The sequence below is a fragment of the Tyto alba genome, unplaced genomic scaffold, assembly GCF_018691265.1.
Source record: "Tyto alba isolate M040663 unplaced genomic scaffold, T.alba_DEE_v4.0 Super-Scaffold_45, whole genome shotgun sequence".
Taxonomy (NCBI): Eukaryota; Metazoa; Chordata; class Aves; order Strigiformes; family Tytonidae; genus Tyto; species Tyto alba.
Genome location: NW_024881321.1, coordinates 2457649 through 2474738, shown reverse-complemented (window position 1 = coordinate 2474738; position 17090 = coordinate 2457649). Strand labels below are relative to the sequence as shown.

General features: G+C 45.4%; 1 protein-coding gene across 1 annotated transcript in view; it reads right to left on the bottom strand.

The window, feature by feature from the left end:
* KPNA3 (karyopherin subunit alpha 3) overlaps positions 1-12183 on the bottom strand; it is a 51152-nt gene extending 38969 nt beyond the window's left edge. The window contains exon 1 of the mRNA XM_042805938.1: positions 12031-12183. Within this exon, the coding sequence (XP_042661872.1) occupies positions 12031-12126 (96 nt within the window). The 5' untranslated portion in view covers positions 12127-12183. The remainder of the gene's footprint in view (positions 1-12030) is intronic.
* Positions 12184-17090: the final 4907 nt, after the last annotated feature.

Below are 17090 nucleotides of genomic sequence, written 5' to 3'. Positions count from 1 at the left end.
CTTTTTCCTTATTCCTTCTCTGACACCTTTTAACAAGCATGAAATACTGCAATGCACGTGAAAATGCAGAAGCCTCAGGAGCTGGTCTGGTTTTGGGCAGAAAAAAAAAGAAATAAAAAAAATCAAGTGCTTGCTTGTACAAAACAGTTGAGATGATTAAGGTTTGTCAGCTGCCTATCTTCGGTTAACACTGGAAGTTAAATACTACGTATCTGTATAGGAATATAATTTGTTAGTATATGTAAAGTTGAGGCTTTGACCAATGATATTGTTTTACTTATTTGGATACAGCTGGCTTTAGCCAAAAACAAAGAGACAAAGGAACACTGACAGAAGCTGATACTGTTATTTTACCTGTTCACACTTTCAAAGTGCATATAGCTTACTCCAAGAATTGCAAGCAAAACAGAATACATGAAGAAAAAATTCCAGGAATACTAAATCGAAATTCTGGGACAGCATCATGGTGGTCTGAATGCAACTACTTAATCACAACTGAAAAACTAAAACCAGTGACACTGTGCACACTGACCCCCTCTCTTTCTTTTGGACACGCAGAAAGATTTGACATTCATGCCAAACTAAACTAAATATTTAGTCAAAGTTAACTCTTCCTGCTCAGTTTATTCCTCTAGTTGCAAGCATCATGGATTATTGCCCAGTCTTTTTTTCCCCACAGCATTATGCTCTAGGCAGACTCTTTTACCCCAAACCCATTTTTAAGATTTACCTAATTACTAAGTACTCCCATAAAGCTCCAAATTGTCCTTTGAAGAAAAACAGTGATTTTTTTTTTTTTTTTCAGTCATATAGACTACAAAGTTACAACAACTTCACCTCTGGCTTTGTTATCACAGCTCCATTTTAAATTATGCTGACCCAGTTAGAAATGCAGGCAGGGGGCATGGATTCCACAGCACGAGCAACAGATCTACCAAAGCAGCCAAATACACTTATAACGTGCCTGTATGCTGACCTGAGGCTCCAAGAGTTTTATTTCATTTGATTACTGTTTGACCCAAAACATATTTGTTCCTCTTTTAGGGAAATATTCTCTTATTTTGCAGAAAGTATTAGAACTTGGTTCAGATCCTCTGTGTGCTGCAGAACTTTAATACTATAAAGTTTTCTTTTGGCTTGTAACCATTAACACAGTATTAGGTGCATTAGAAGCAGAGCGCAGTATTTATGCTACTGTACTTTATGCCATAATCTGTGTGGGACTTGTGTTCCTCAGTGTTAATATAGCCATTGAAGGAAAACTAGTTATTTTGCAGTTGGAGCTGCTACTCTTTTTTTTTTTTTTTTTTTTTAATCCCCAGTTTGGGGCCCCTAAAATGAATACCAGCTGCTTTTCGTTAGCCAGTCTGTGGCAAAATAATTCAAATATCTGAACCTGGCTAGCCTCAGCAAACTGGATGCATGAGATACCCCCCTGCGACTCTTTTACTTAGTGATGGGTAATGACTCACTGAAGTCAGACATGCATGCCAATATGGAAAGCCACAAAGCCTCCAATTACTGTTGCTCATGGTGCTGACTCACCTGAATGCCCTATGGAAGCAGACGAAGCTGCCCATCCACATTATCTACTTCTACTGCTCCAAAAGATCTTGGCAGAAAAGCAATTGCCAAGCTTATTTCTTACCAGCTCTTTTGTAAGTATATTTGAGGTCCCAATGTCTCTGCATTTGTTTAACCTGCATACTGAACTACTACCAGCAAAGAAGTGAGATGTGAGCACTCACATTTTAATTTCCATATACCAATTACTCAGTTTACAGGTACAGACATATCAAGCAATCCTCAGGAGACTGGACCTGAAGCAATTTAGTTGGCTGCATTCAATACAAATTGCACCAATACTGAAGGACACAAAGCAGTCCAGAATACAATCAACATGTTATCTGCTATTTTAATATAGAATAAAAGAAGAGCTGGAATTCTCTACTCAACATCAAAATTCAACTAGGGGAAGGAAGACAGAACCTAGTGGATTTCCAGTTACTGCTGTTGTGTAAATCAAGGACATACCTAGCCAAAAGTTTTACAGCATTTCCATTCAGATATAGATCTTAATGCTGTTAATCACACCTTTACTGACATCAGATCAAAGAACTCAATGCAGCCATATGGGCTCCACCTGAAGTCAAACTGAAGTTTCCAGGTAATCCCCCAGCACCCCAAGCTAACCCATCACTGCACAGACCAACAGGCAGGCAGCAAGGATCACCAACTAATTCAAAGTATTCCTACCAGGGCAAGGCACCTGGCCGTGTAGTGTTCCAAAGAGCGATGGCAATGCAGCCACTGCTACCTCCACTTTGAGAAGGGCTCACCTCGAAGAACTTAACTGTGGAGTTTGGTCATTTGCCCTCCAACCCAAAAGAAACTACAGGTCTCAAGGATACCTGTACCAAGTCTGTCTTTTTTTTCCTGTACCTCTTGGAAACAGAAGGGCGTACTGAATTTTACAATAATGCCAGCTCTGCCTTACCTGAATACTGATATGCCCAAAAAAACCCCAAAACAGTGGCTAACCAATATAGCCTAGTTAGAAGCAACTCCTAGTCACAGTTGGGTTTTTTTGTTTGTTTGTTTTGTTTTGGTTTTTTTTTAAATTGAAGATTAAGGTTTCTTGACACACTCTAAATACGTACAAGGATTTGAAATTTGGTACCGTTTTATGTTACAGTAATCTGGTTTTGCCAGCACACAAACTTCTATTCAGATGTCTGACACTAAAAAGATATTTGTTATTTTCCCCATATCGCACAAACAGTGTAGCAGATGCTGTAGGACCTACTAGAAACAGAAGTTTATCCTGTCCTTGAGGGAGAACAAACAAAGCACCTACATGACTCCTCGGTCTCTCCCAAGACATGACACCACCTCTGTTCTCTCCTAGAATTTTCTAAGCAAACATCCCTCCTATTCCCTTGCAGAGGAGGGAAAGTACAGGGACCTGTCTGTTCAAGCAGAACAGCTGATTGCCACAGCAAAACAGCAGGAGGCCCTTTCCTCTTCTATAGTCCAGAAGACCCCAAGTCAGAGGTACAGGTTCAGGTTTTTTCTAACTGATGTTACCAGAAGCCAAATCCACCACTTTTAATGCCATACTTCACAGCCAAATACCATATTCACTGGTGTACAGGACATGAAAACAGAAAACAGCAGAGCAAAATTAAAATGACTGGTCAAGGTAACGAGGTACAAACACCAGCCTAAAATTTTGATCAGCGTAAAGACTTAAATAAATTCTTTTAAATGTAAAAGCTTTTCTAAGATTGTAGATAACCACTTTCAAGAACCTAATTACAAAATGAAGTGTTTGGTCAGAAAGGCCTCACAGACTTCTGGGGCAAATGCCACAGAAGACCAGACATTCTTAAGCTTGCCAAATATTTATACTAGTTTCCCCTAGGAAGAAGAAAAAGAAAAAAAAAAAAAAAGGAAAACCTACTAGGCTAAATACTAGCCAGATATCTCCTTGTGCAATCTGTGTTTGAACAAAGACACTCCCTTTCCAGATACTTAAACAGCCTTCAACTGTAATATCAAAGTATCTCAATCATTCCATGATTCTGTGATGTATTTATAAGGACCTCCCTGTGAAGTGAGGGAGAAAAAGTCCTATTATTCCATCTATAAAATGGGAAACAATAATTGCAATTTGCATACATTCACAGGGTGCCATGAAAAAAAAACAACAAATCAACTCTCTAGAGAGATAATCTATATTCATCCACAGCAAGCTTTTTTGCTATAATATTACATGGCTCAAATGAAAACAGTTTTTTTTTTTTCTCTATTTTTTGAAAGATATAATCAAAAAGCAAAAAAAGCTTAAACATGTGCTAGCTGCCTAATTAAATCTATGAAGAGATCATTCTGCTCAAGATGCAAGAGAAAACAAACCCAGCTGACAACCCAGGAAGAAGATGGAGCATTAGGAATTAGAAAATACACTCCAGCAACATCCCACAATCTTTTATGAACCCTGTCAGCAACCTTTCTCAGTTGATCATTTAAGTATCATGATTTTTAGGATGCTTCTACCTCATTTTTTAATGTGACATAAACCGTGATTGCATGTTCCTGCTGTTGGAACATTGTGAGTATCATATTTCTTCAGGGTACCTTTAAGTTACTTAAAATTCCAATTTGTACATCCTTCCATTAAAAGGGTATTGGCTAGCCCTAAGAAGTCACCTGGTCCACCAAAAGCGGTCTGGTTTCGATGAACAAGAACCAATACAAAACCCCTTCAACCCTCACAGCTATAGGGCCCACCAAAACACATTACACTGAGCACAGAGGTGCAGCGTGTGATACCCCTCTTGGAAATGGGCAAGGGAAAAGGCTACTGCCAGATTCAGAACTGCCACTGGCAGCTCTTGACCCTCAAAGGTGCCACCACGTTGATTAACTGTGTCAGAGCTTCTTAAACATTCTTCTTGTCTGGAAGGCTGCTCTTCACCCCTGCTTGTTCACTACCCATTACCAGCCTACGTTCTTCTTGCCCGCCTGACGCACGGCGGTTAACAGGATCCTGCTGACTGTTAGCAAGGCTCTCTCATTTCAGGATTCTCTCTTGATGTGGAAAGCCTTCTATATCGGGCTGCAAGTCAGACTTTTGGTGCAGAGAAATCACTACCACTGACTTTGCAGCTAACATTTGTGTGCATGAAAAGAAGCAGGAGACCCTGATGCCAAAAAGCTGCACGCAAAGACCGTATCTGCTGGTTAAGGTGACCTTAGCTTACCTGAGAGAGACACAGTGTCTCTCTGCATCATTTCATCAACTTTCCGACTTACAGTGCAGTTGACTAAGAAAAGGCAAGGACTAGGACACGTTGGGAGAACTGCAAACCTGAAATCTCACACTGCACCTGGCCAGGAATCCCTTACTGCATCTCTGAAAATCTGGCCACAGGTCACCTTAGCACCCTGTCTGACCACCTTCTAACCACCTTCTCATGCAGCTGAGCTTTGACTATATTCCACACCAAGTCTGCAATGGCGCTTGAGCACTTATTAAAATACATCTTCATCAAGGCTAACAAGACGAACTACGAGAAAGCCATTTCTCCAAGCTGATTTTGCAAATCACCTGTCCTATCACTACACCTCCAAAGTCCACCTGTTACTGAATCTGACAATAACCAAGGTTAAAAATGCACAAGGAGAGATCCTCAGCTGGTCACACGTGACAGAATATGAGGGCAAGAAGTCATTCCATAATAGGTGTTTGGGGAAGATATTAATTTTGTCTCCTGTTCTGCAGCTTGGGACAGTATATATATTCCTCTCTTGTACTCGCTGTATTTATTAAATACACACACAAAATCAAGTTTAAAACTGCCTGTAACATTTGCTTAACCTGGGAAAGGAGACAAGTATCAGCTGACCCAGAAGAAATGATATGGAGCTTCCCTAGCAGATTTAATGGTGTCAATTTGACTGTGAAGGGATAACAATCAAACAGTTAAATATCACTAGACAATGTATACCTCCTCCTTTTCACACTGACCTCTTTGAGCCAGCACTGGTCTTCTTCAGATGTGAAAGACTGGCTCAGGAAGCTAAGGAAGCAGAAAATCAGAGAAACATGAAGAACTTTGCAACTAGCTGACTCCAAAGCACAGACAGTTCTGACGCAGGACTAACTTTTTGGAAGAAACTAGTTCTTTTGACTACTCACGTCAAATTTTGTGAAATGGAATGCAAAGCTCACAGCTTCTGCTATTACAGAAGTAATCAGGATTACCAATTCAGTATCGGAGTTTCACAGTGCCAGGTATTTTGGAAACAATTTAGACTCTATTCTTGGAAAATATATAGGTTTTACATTTCCTTTTCATTTCAAGTCAGTTCACCTGGCAATTTGTCTTTACTACTTGATGACACGCCCCATCAGCTTCAACCCATTCATCACATCTTCTAGTCTAATCTTATAAATTAGATGCCTCATTCCACTTCCAATCCCACAATAAATTCAAATCTGATCACTCACTTGTAGCTGGTATATCCTCCTAATCGCTGTCTTTTCAGATAGCACAGTTTTAGAGGACAAAACATCCTGGTTGGATTTGTGCTGGAACCACACAAATGTTATGAAAGCCTCAAAAAACTGATGTAAAGACAGTTAAAGAGCTCTTAAAACTAGTATGACAGTTACACTGCTACCAGCTTTGACAGTTTACAAGTTAAAAAGCAATCCTTTAATAGAAGAAGCCTTAGGATACCAATGCAACCGCTGTAGTGTTAGAAATATACAAGAATGAAGAAAAAAATCTGTAACTGCAGGAAAATTACTGAAGGCTTGGTATACCACAACAACAAACAGCAATAATTAGGTCTCAATACAGCAAGCACAGATCCCAATCAGCTTAGGAAGATTATGTTCATTATGAGATGCCATCTCCAAACTGATTTCTCGATAGGTATTTCTGAAAGAAACGACTACTTCCTAAGGTATCTGTGTCTTTAAATGTTTTAAAATGCAATGGATTGAATTGATTCTGAACCTCACAAGGAAAATACAAGACCATATATCTATGTGGGCTTATTAGGTGCTTGTTTTCTGCCAAGAGTCACATATATTTCACAGCACTGTACTATTTACTTGCAGAATAACTAAAGTCTGGACAATTGTGTAGCAATAGCAACCAAGGTGGCTTCCCACATCTACCTCTTACTATCTACCCATGTAATTCTTTCCAAGGTACAAACATGTACACCTGTATTCTCCCAAGAGTAAATATACTGGCCTGAAAGGGTAATAAAGAAGCTGCAGGAGTCAGAGCTTAGAAACTCTGCATGAGAGTACTGGGTCTTACATTAAATCCAGTTCCCAACAGGAAACTACCTACACCTGTGTTTTCACTTAAACTGCTAAGACTCACTGAGCCAGTGTGGTTATTACAATAGCAGGTCCAATACTTTAAACCAACTTAAATCAGCTGTTACATCCCTATTCCCTCCTAGCCCTTCTTTTGGCAGCATCCATTCCTGTGCCAGCAGAGTGAAAGGCAGAAAGCTGATCAATCAGTGAAAGTGAGCTCTGGAAAGAAACTGGATTGTTGCAAAGTAGCTGGGAATAAGTAACAGGTTTTCTGGGATTGCTACAAGCCTTGTTTCATGTGGTGGTTGAGGGGAGTACAGGGAGACAGCGAAAACACTAGTCGGTGCACAGAACAGCATCAAGAAATAAGCTGGTAGCAGCACATCTGCTCATGTGTTAACACCGCACAGCTACGGTACCTCCACTGCACTGAGCCTCTGACACTTGATGAGAACATGGCTTTAAGTCAACCTATACATTTCTCAGATGCCCAGAGACCGTACAGATTTGACCTCCCAGAATGAAAAAAAAAAAAAAAAAAAATTCATGGCAGCATGACAAAAATGTGAGTAAGTTCAAGCATCCTCAAGAACTAGATCCACGTTGTTAGCAAAGCAGTAACAGTAAATACACTGAAGCTGCCGGAGCTGATGATGGAGATGTGGGCTAAACCCAGTTTCTTCTTCTGCCTCATCTGGGGTTGGGATGCTGAAAGTACAGAATAAAAATGGATCCTTCAAAGTCCCTGGACCCAAAGGTCATAAAATCACCCTCCAAAAAACTGTAACTGGAGAAAAGACATCAGTGGCCAGGACCCCTGAAGCTTAAAAGCAAATAGAGCAGGAGCAGGTGAAAGATGACAGGGTGGCTCTGTCTCCTTTCGGTAAACAGTCTTCAACAAATTTCAGGAGGTTAATCTTATGGCCTAAGCAAGAGAAGTTCAAGGACTTCTGTTCTTTTGACTTATGATTAGGGATATGACAAGTATACAAAAAGGAAATTTTAATCCCAGTCATTAAAGTGTTTTTACAGAAAGTTATTTAGGTTATAGCGCACCAACTCCTCACTAGCTGTTTGGGGTTTTTTTAAATGAGTGCACATGGAGATTTACTTTTGATCCAGTATGCATTTTGCTAATTACATGACCACATAGTCTCACTGCATCACACAAAAATAACAGCAAATCATGCAGATAGCCCTACAAATTATCTCAGTTCATCAAGAATTTTTCCTCAGTTTTAGTCAGGGACACCGACTAATCCCACCAAAAAGAAATGGGCTGAATTGTTTGATCTGTCACCTTAAACATCAGACATTGAAACAACAGACGGGTGTCTGCTATTGTAATAAAGAATAAGCAACACTTCTAGTCTAAGAAGTTGGAGGAGTAAAAAAGTCTAAGGATGTTACTAGGCAAAGAATAAAGCTGAAGAACTGCAAAGAGAAAAACCAAAAGGTTCAAATTAGGTTTTCTAAAAGCTAGGCTAGCTCAGATTCAATATAAACAAATAAACAGAGCAGTTTCAAGAGGTATTACAAATTAAGTGTCTACAACTGTTTAATCTTGTCCTGTAAAGCCTCAATTGTATTGCAATAATCAGTGCCGTACATTTAGAGGAAACCCCCTGAGAGTTAAAACTACATGCCTATCATCAAACACAAAATCTTTCTTTTCATATATGGGACAATCTTAAAAGCCTTTTCACATCTCTGGAGAATATAAAATTGAGAAGGTTGTGAGGAGAAACTGTTCTGGCACTTGTTTGTCCAGATGAAGCCACTAGTGTCTTGGTTCCTTATCACTCAGTTCTGCAGGTTCGTGTTAGCTCTCTCTGCTGCTAATCATATGGCAGTACCTATAAAAACAGAAGAATCTCACTAATAAAAGGAAGAACACAAACTCGTATTAAGTGAGTAACACTTCATTTCTGACATTTGATTTTGCTATTATCCCTTTTGGAGGAGTATTAGCACCTCAAAATCAGAATTCTACTTCTATGTACACAACTCTATCTCCTCAACAGAGGAAGCCAACAAAAAGGTAAGAAACTTTCACCCAAATGGGAAACCAGGAAAAACCAAATTAACCTGTGCAGGTCAAGAATTCAGAAGCTTCTGCTCAACAGATCTGTTTCTTTGCTCTTAGGGAAGGAGAGGAGCATAGCGAGAAGTTGCACGGAGTACTGAGGTCTGTCTTAACAGAAAACAGCAGTACTTACTCATCTTTTGTTTCCCTTAAAGTTGCATTAGCAAAAAGCAAAGACAATTATATGGCCAAGCAAACGCAGTAATAAAATATGAGTTAACTACAAATTAAAGGAGTCAGTATTTTGGTCTGCCAGAAGAGTCTGTACCCAGAGGGGATCAATAACAACTCATCAGTATTTATTAGAAGCCAAAGGAAGATTACTAAAGAATGTATTCAAGCCTGATGAGTTCAAAGGCAGTGACTGTCTCCAGGCAGAAGGTGACTCAAACGCCACTGTTTTGAAACTGAACTTCAGAGTCTACAGCTTTGAATATTTTAGATTTTCCAAAGGATATAATCTAGTTATCAGACCATAATTTATTTCTCCATCATCCTGACCACTTATTTTGTCTTTGGTGGAATTTGACAAAATGTCTAGATGCGGATCAATGCCAACAATAGCACTGATGTCTCCTGGTTTCCAAACTTAAGTACAGAAAATTGGAGGCAGGATCTCTACATAAAACTCCTTATTGCAGCACAGGGACCAAACCAAGTGTATTTAATTGCTTACAGTTGGGAATTACGTATAATATTTGATTTAGAAAAGAAACATTTTGTGAAGAACTGATAACTTTCACTAAACACAGGCAAACTGTCCAGTCAGCAGGTCGGTCTGTGTACCAGTATCTCAAGAGAAGGACAGCAAGTAACAGCAATTATATAGCACTGCTGTGCTCCTTCATCCTCCACTATACACTTAACTTACATTGGTTTACTTCTAGAGACTTAAGTTAGATGAAGTTTACGTGGAAAGGTACTTCTAACACGAACTTTTAAATAAGTACCATGATCAGAAGAGAGTCAAAAAGGAGGTGTAGTAGAAAATTTCAGGCGTTTAATAGAAGTTGTTCTGAAAGACACTGACACATTTCTAATCTTTTACAGTCCTTTAATTGAATCTAAATTTCATTTTAGCGCATCTTCATGGGTACACAACTTTTACATACTTCGGTTTCATCTGTTTGTTGCCTCCAAAAGAAAGATGCTTCTTAGATTTTTAACCCTGTCCAAAGGCCTGGATGAAAGCTTTAACAACGTTAACGTTGGTGGAGTTATATACCGAACAGTCTTAGGCTCAGCCACGAAAGGAAGTCAGTCAGCACACTGGAAGATAACCCTAGAGGATATACTTCCCCATAACAGCAAATACCCTATTCCAAAATTACTCCCTTTCATGAGGAAATGAGAGCTAAACTACCTGAACTGGTCTGGTCTAACTCATTTCAGTAAGGCTTAGGCAGTCAACTCCCTTCTTCCCCCCCCCAGAGGCAGATATTTAACTCCCCTAGTCTCGGGCATGCTATAATATAAGCAAGTATGGATGACAGATCAGTTCACACTGGGCACGAACATACCTAACCTTTCCCTGTTTAGAGCTCTGATGGATTCAGGCCAGTGACAGCAACAAAGCCAGGAACCAATACGGGGAGATGAGACAAGGACAAAATGAATGAGAAGCAGCAGGAAGAGTCTCACTGGATAAGAAGGGGAAAAAGAAACCCACCACGCCTCCTCCTTACCCTGAAAAGCAACTGCTAAACAGAAGGATGGGCAATTTTTAGTTACTTTCTAACATTTACTAATGTTAGCCAGAAGTGTTGAAGTTATACTCTTAACATACAATATTTTCTGTGAAAAAGATTCACTGTCACCAAGCTAAACAAAAATTAAGATAAAGAATAGTTTACACCGTGAATGTCATCTTAAAGACACTGCTGCTACTAAGCCTGACCTGCATAAAATTGTCTCCACCCAAACAATAGCAGCAGAGGTGTGAATTCTGCTAAGATACAAAACGTGCTTTCAAAGGACTAAAATTCCAGCCTTACTGATTACTGAAGTGCATTGAAGTGATAAAATCGACAGAAGCCTGGAAAACACCCTCAGGTGAAGTCAAAGTAACCTGACACATATTTAGGTTTTCACTCTAGCAAATCCTAAACCGATTTCAATGCTAGTCTGATTTCAAAACAACTCCCCCCCCCGCCTACCTTTCCTATTACAGAAACCTAAACGCAAGATCTGGGAATTCCTCCCTTTTCAGATGCGCCTAAAACTGAACATGTCCCCAGTAATGGCAGATGGATTCAGAAGACCTTCAATACCTCTAGGGAATAAGCTTCTAATCACTCAGAGTCTCTCAAATTCGGGGGCGTAAACTACTACCCCGTTAGCTTTAGTAAGCACCACGCTCCTTCCCGATTTGGATGGAGATGCCCAGCAGACGATTACTTATCTTATGTGCCTAGCAGTATTCAAAAAAAAAAAAAAAAAAAAAAAAAGGTTGATTTAAGGCAGTACAGGGAGAAAAATCGGCCAGCAGAGTACACTGTAAAAAGGCTCATCGGAACGTGGGAGCGGCCCCTACCAGCAGCACAGCCCCCGGCGTGCGGCAGCGGCACGGGGGGCCGGCCCGGGCCGCCCCTCGCCCCGGCGGAACGGCCACCGCCGCCCGGAGGGGCCGGCACAAAAGGCAGCCGGCACCATTGTCCGCCCCGTCCGAGCCCGGGGGTGGGGGGGGGGGGCGCGGGGAGGCGGCCGGGCTGGGCGAGAGGAGCGGGGCGGGAGGCGGGGGAGGCTCCGGCCGCCCGCCCGGGGCCCGCCGGGGAGGGAGGAGGCGGCGGAGGGGCCCCGCTCGCCGAGGCCGCGCTCGGCCCAGCCGCGCCAACCCTTCCCCCCGCCGCCGCCGCCGCCGCCCCCCGCCGGCCGCGCCCGCGTGACGGGGAGAAAAAAAAAAAAAAAAAAAAAAAAAAAAAAAAAAAAAAAATCAACACCCCGCGGGCGTTTTCCCCGCCACCGCCCCGGGCGGCCGCTCCCCGCCTCCTTCCCGCCGGCGGCGCCGCCAGGCCCCGGCCCCGGCCCCTCCTCCCGCGGCCGCCGGAGGCGGAGGCCGGGCCCGGCCGGGGCCCCGCCGGCCCCTCAGCCCCCTTACCTCCACGTCGCGGCCCTTGTTCTTGAAGCTCTTGATGCGGTGGTTCTCTAGGCCGGCGGCGGCGGCGGCGGCGGAGGCGGCGGCGTTCTCGGCCATGGCGGCGGCGGCTCCGGCTCCCGGCGGCGGCGGCGGCGGCTCCCGGCTCCTGCGAGGCGGCTCCCGGCGGCGGCTCCCGGCGGCTCGCGCGAGGGGAGGGCGGGGGGGGGGGGGGGTGAGGGAGGAGAAAGGGGGCGGAGGGAAGCGGGACGCGCCGTGACGAGAACGAAGGGGGGGGGGGGGGGGGAAAGGGGAGCGCGCGCGCGCGCGCCGTTGCCGAGTGACTGGGAGGGCGGGCGCGGGCGCACGCGACGCGGCAGGCGGGCTCCGCCAATCGCGGCGCGGCTCCTTCCTCTCCCCCGCCCAACAACCAGGGGCCGGGCGCAGCCCGGGGACTGCGTTTCCCGCCCTGCACCGCGCCGCCCCCCCCCCGCTACACACACCCCTACACGCCCCGCCGCGCTGCATGCTGGGGGGTGTAGTCCCGGCGGGCGGCGGACTCGCACGTGGAGCGGGCGGGAGCGCCGCCGGCCTCACGCCTCGGCCCCGGGGCTGCCGGGGAGTGGCGGGGGGGGGGGGGGGGGGTTTCCACCTTAGGGATGGAGGTTTCCATCTCCGTGGTTGAACGTTGTGGGGTTCCGGGAAACGCCGAGAGCGGCGGGGCCTACGCTCCTCCGTGGCCCCCGCCTGCCCCATCGGGATCAACCCCGGCAAGGGGGCTGCGGTGGGCTCAGGGCCGCCCCGGCCCCCAGCGAGCTCTCTGAGCCCCGGCACCCGTGCTAGCTGCGCTTTTTGTCCCCTCATCTAGCAAATCCGGATGTTTTGGGGAGCCCCCCGAGCCTCCTGCAAAGCGAATCCTGCGCTCTCCGCACCACAACTGCACGTGGCAGCTTGCGTGTGTCGATGGGGTGTCGCACCTACCCGTAACGCAGGGCGCAAACGGTCTTCCCCAGCCCAGCAAATTGTCCCCAAACTGCCAAGGTTACTGCAACGGCCCCCCCCAAGTCATTTGAGCAGCTGTGGGGGTCGTTGCTGACGCTGCAAACAGACCCAGGAGCTCTGGCTGGATGGTAACCTGGGCACAGCGGGTGGGATCAAAGGCAGCACCTCCAAGTCGCACCTAGTATTTCCAGGGTAGAAAAGAGGGTGTCTGGGGGTGATCTAAAGTAATTGTAGGCAATGATAAACAGTGGACTAACACCTTCCATAAAGCAGAGTATTATTTCTTTGGGGGGGAAAAAAAAAATATCCAACAAAACCTCAAAATAATGAAAACATGTAATGCTCATATCTAGCTCATCTTATACCACATCAGGTTCTTCAACAGACCCTTATAGCTATATATAAGCTTTTCACAGACCTCTTTCAGAACGTCTCTTCCTCTAATTGACAGCTCGGCTTTTTAATTACCTTCCCCCAGCCCCTCTTTACATCATTCAAATGACTGTAACTTGTAACTCACAGTTCTGGCAAAACAAGGCTTGCAGCCTGGTGGAGATGAATAAAAATCTGGAGGACTAATGCTCTTCTTCACTGTCGTTCAGCTGCGTGCCAAATGTTCTTATCTGAGGGATCAATGTGGTATTTCCATCCCTCTCATATCCAAGTAGTTTCAGCTCTCAATGCACATTGCTCCGTGCCTTTTCCCAACGGCTTTGTCTGGGTGTGCTGCACCATTATTGCTGGCAATGCAAGTGAAGAAGGAGCCAGGAGCAGGCAAAGCCCAAATGGCACGACTGATGTGACCAGTGTTTGTCAAGATCGCTAATGTCAGAAATGGATTCTATCTAGGCTCTGGCACTTGCTCCAACTGGATCCAGCTGTCCAGCTGTCTTCAAGAGAGCTACTATAGCAGGTTCAGTAGCTGAGAGCTTTGTTTTACCGGCCAGGGAAGGTGGCCGTAGCTGCCTGCTGTGGCTTACTCAGTCCTGGTAGGACATCAAAGCAATGCTGATCTGATCCCTGCCAGGCAGGGGTGTTGCAGTTATCCTCTGGAGGAGTTGCTCACCATTACCACAAACAAAAGAGCTTTGTTCAGCTCCATCCAGCGTAATCTGTGAGGTAAAAGGAAAACTTGCAAATAAAAAATGGAGTGTCTTCAGGGTGGGACAACTCAATTTACCAATCCATAAATCTATATCCATTCCACTAGAGAGGATTTATACATACAATGGTGACGATGTCTTTCCCATTCCTCTCTATCCATGATATAAGCCTTTCAGAGTTTCTGTAGTGCATTTTGTTAGTTTTAGTAGACACTCAGGAATTGAACACCTCTTAGAACTACATGGAAGCTTGATTAGTTTTACTGCCTGAATAAAGCTTCTTGGTGGAGCTCTTGACTAGATAATTAAAGTTGCATGTACTCAGAGAGAAAACATTTTGATATAGTTAAGCAAATACTACTTTTTGGCACTGTAATTATCAGACTACTAAAATATAAGGAATTAGTACTTTGCTATTTTGAAAACTGAATGAACCGTGTGGTTCAGTGTGGCCATTCTTCCTCACCATATGAGCTTCATACTAATGTACTCTTATCGCCAAGACCTTCAGGATATGTCAGGGCTGAGAGCACACTAATAGGATTTTCTATCCCTGAGCAGCCTCCTCACAGTCCATTTCAGCCCCCTGCCCCAGTGACACTGCAGCAGTGTCAGTCTCCAGCTCCACCACAGCCCTGGCCCTGATGCACAGGCTGATGTCCTGGCTGGGCTGAAATGAGGCTCCCGGTTGATGGGAAGGGGTGAAGGGGGGGGAAAAGAGGCTGGTTAGGGTCATCAAGGTGTCATGGTCATCAAGGTGTCATGGTTTGAGCCCAGCCATTCACTCACCCCTTCCCCTCTCAGGAATGGGAAGGAGAAAATGAAGCAAAAAAGGCTCAGGGATCGAGATAAGGACGGGGAGAGGTGGCTCACCCATTACAGTCACAGGCAAAGGACAGACTCATTAGGGGAAGAAAAAGAACATCACTTCAATTGAAATACTAATAAAGACACTCAACAGACAAGGTGGGGCAGTGAGAAGCGTCATCACATCCAAAAACACCTCCCCCCACCCCTCCCTTCTTCCCAGACTCAGCTCTGCTCCCGATCTGATCTCTTTACCTCCTCCCTCAGCAGCGCAGGGGCAGGGGATGGGGGTCACAGCCAGCTCACCACTCCTTCCTTCTCGGGAGCTGGGGGGAACGCCGCCCAGCCCTCCCCTGCTCCATGGGGCTCCCCTCTCACTGCAGACAGTCCTCCACGAACCTTCTCCACGGTGAGTCCTCCCCACGGGCTGCAGACGTTCCCGAGCTGCTCCGGCGTGGGTCCCCCCCACGTGCTGCAGTCCTCCCCGTACTGAACTACAACAGCGGGAGCTGCTTCTCCCCTCAGAGTCCCAGCTTCTTTTAAATGCGGACTCCTGTCCTGGTGCGGGCTCCTCCAAAGGGTTCAAGTTGGCATCTACTCCACCATGGACCTCCATGGGTGGCAAGGTGGACGGTCCTGCTATCTCACCGTGGGATACAGGGATCTCTGCTCCGGCACACTTCCCCCGCTTCCTTCTCCTTCCTTCCACTGACCCGAGTGTTCACATAGGTGTCCTTCTTGTAACTCCTCCTCACAAGTCCCAACCCCCTCCCAGCTTCCCCTTCTTAAATACATTCTCACAAAAGCGCAGCCACCATCACTAATTGGCTCGGCCCTGGCCAGAGGTGGGTCCAACTTGGAGCCGGGGGAGCTTTGAGAAGCTTCTCATAGGGACCACCGCTGTATCCCCTTCCCCTGCTACAAAAATCCCTGCCACAGAAACCCAGCACACAAGGTCTGTGGGTGCCTTCAGTGCCCTGACAAACTTCATAGCTTAAAGAGCTATGGGGGAGAAAGATCTTTCATAATTCAAAGATGTGGGACAATAACAACTCTTTGGGTGTCCCATTACTGAACAGAACTGAGCTGTGCTTGTTTCTGGGGCAGCCTGTTGGCTTCAGCAAAAGAATATGAACCCAGCAGGTGATATTGTCGTATTTTGGGAAGTGCATGTGATCAGCTCAGGGAGCCTCCCTGCAGCTCCAGAGTCAGAGGCCACTCACCCTGTTGTAGCTGGTCACTTGTTCTTTTGCAGTCAGTGATTTTGTCTATACCCACCAGTCAATGCAGCTGCAAGAAAACCAGCGTGTAAAAGAAATGTAATGAACCTGAGTCATGTTCTTGCTTGGCAGCCCCTCCGAGAACGACTGGGGAGATTTAAGTGCAGTGCTTTAACATGCTACCTGTCGTCAGTCCCACCCTGACAGAAGGCGAGGCAGGAGAGACAAGTAAAGCGTGTCAGCTCCTCAGTGTGTCTCTTCACAACCACGAGCATCTGAAGCCAAGACCTGTGGGGTGGAGGAGGTGTGGATGCTTCCCCACCAGACGAGTGGGGCATCTGGCAAGGTGGTATCATCTTAAACCACTGCTGCTGACTTGGCTACAAACCACCTGACAAGAACAGTCCATAAAATCATACAACTTGTAATCACAGAAAGGTACAAGGATTGTTACTTCAGCCGTTAAGTTAACCTCAACCACTCATGGGTCTCATGTCTTGCTTGCCCATCTCAAAATGGGATGCCTAAGGATCTCTGACTAGGGTTGCATGACAGCTGTAACTGTGTATTACCATCGGCTTGACACAGCCAGAGAAAGCTTTTTCCTATCACATTTGCTGCTGTTCATGTGCTCTCTAACTCCCAGCAAACGTTAGCTTTCAAGCCCTGCTTTCTCATGTCTGTTAGAAGCAGCGTGACCGGTGCAGGCTCAGACACGTGTGTGGCCGAGGTCCCTGCCCGGATCATCTGCAGCTAGCCCCACCATACACGTAGCTCTCCAGCAACCGGCCGAGCAGCGTCTCATCGGGTGTTGCTCTCTGACAAAAAAAAGGATGGGTAGCAAATAAACTAAGGCAAAGTCCCCTACAAACAATGCCTTTGACACTCATTTTCCCTTCAGACATGTGTATCGTTTTGGTGAGACTATTAATGCATGTTTACAGTTCTCTCC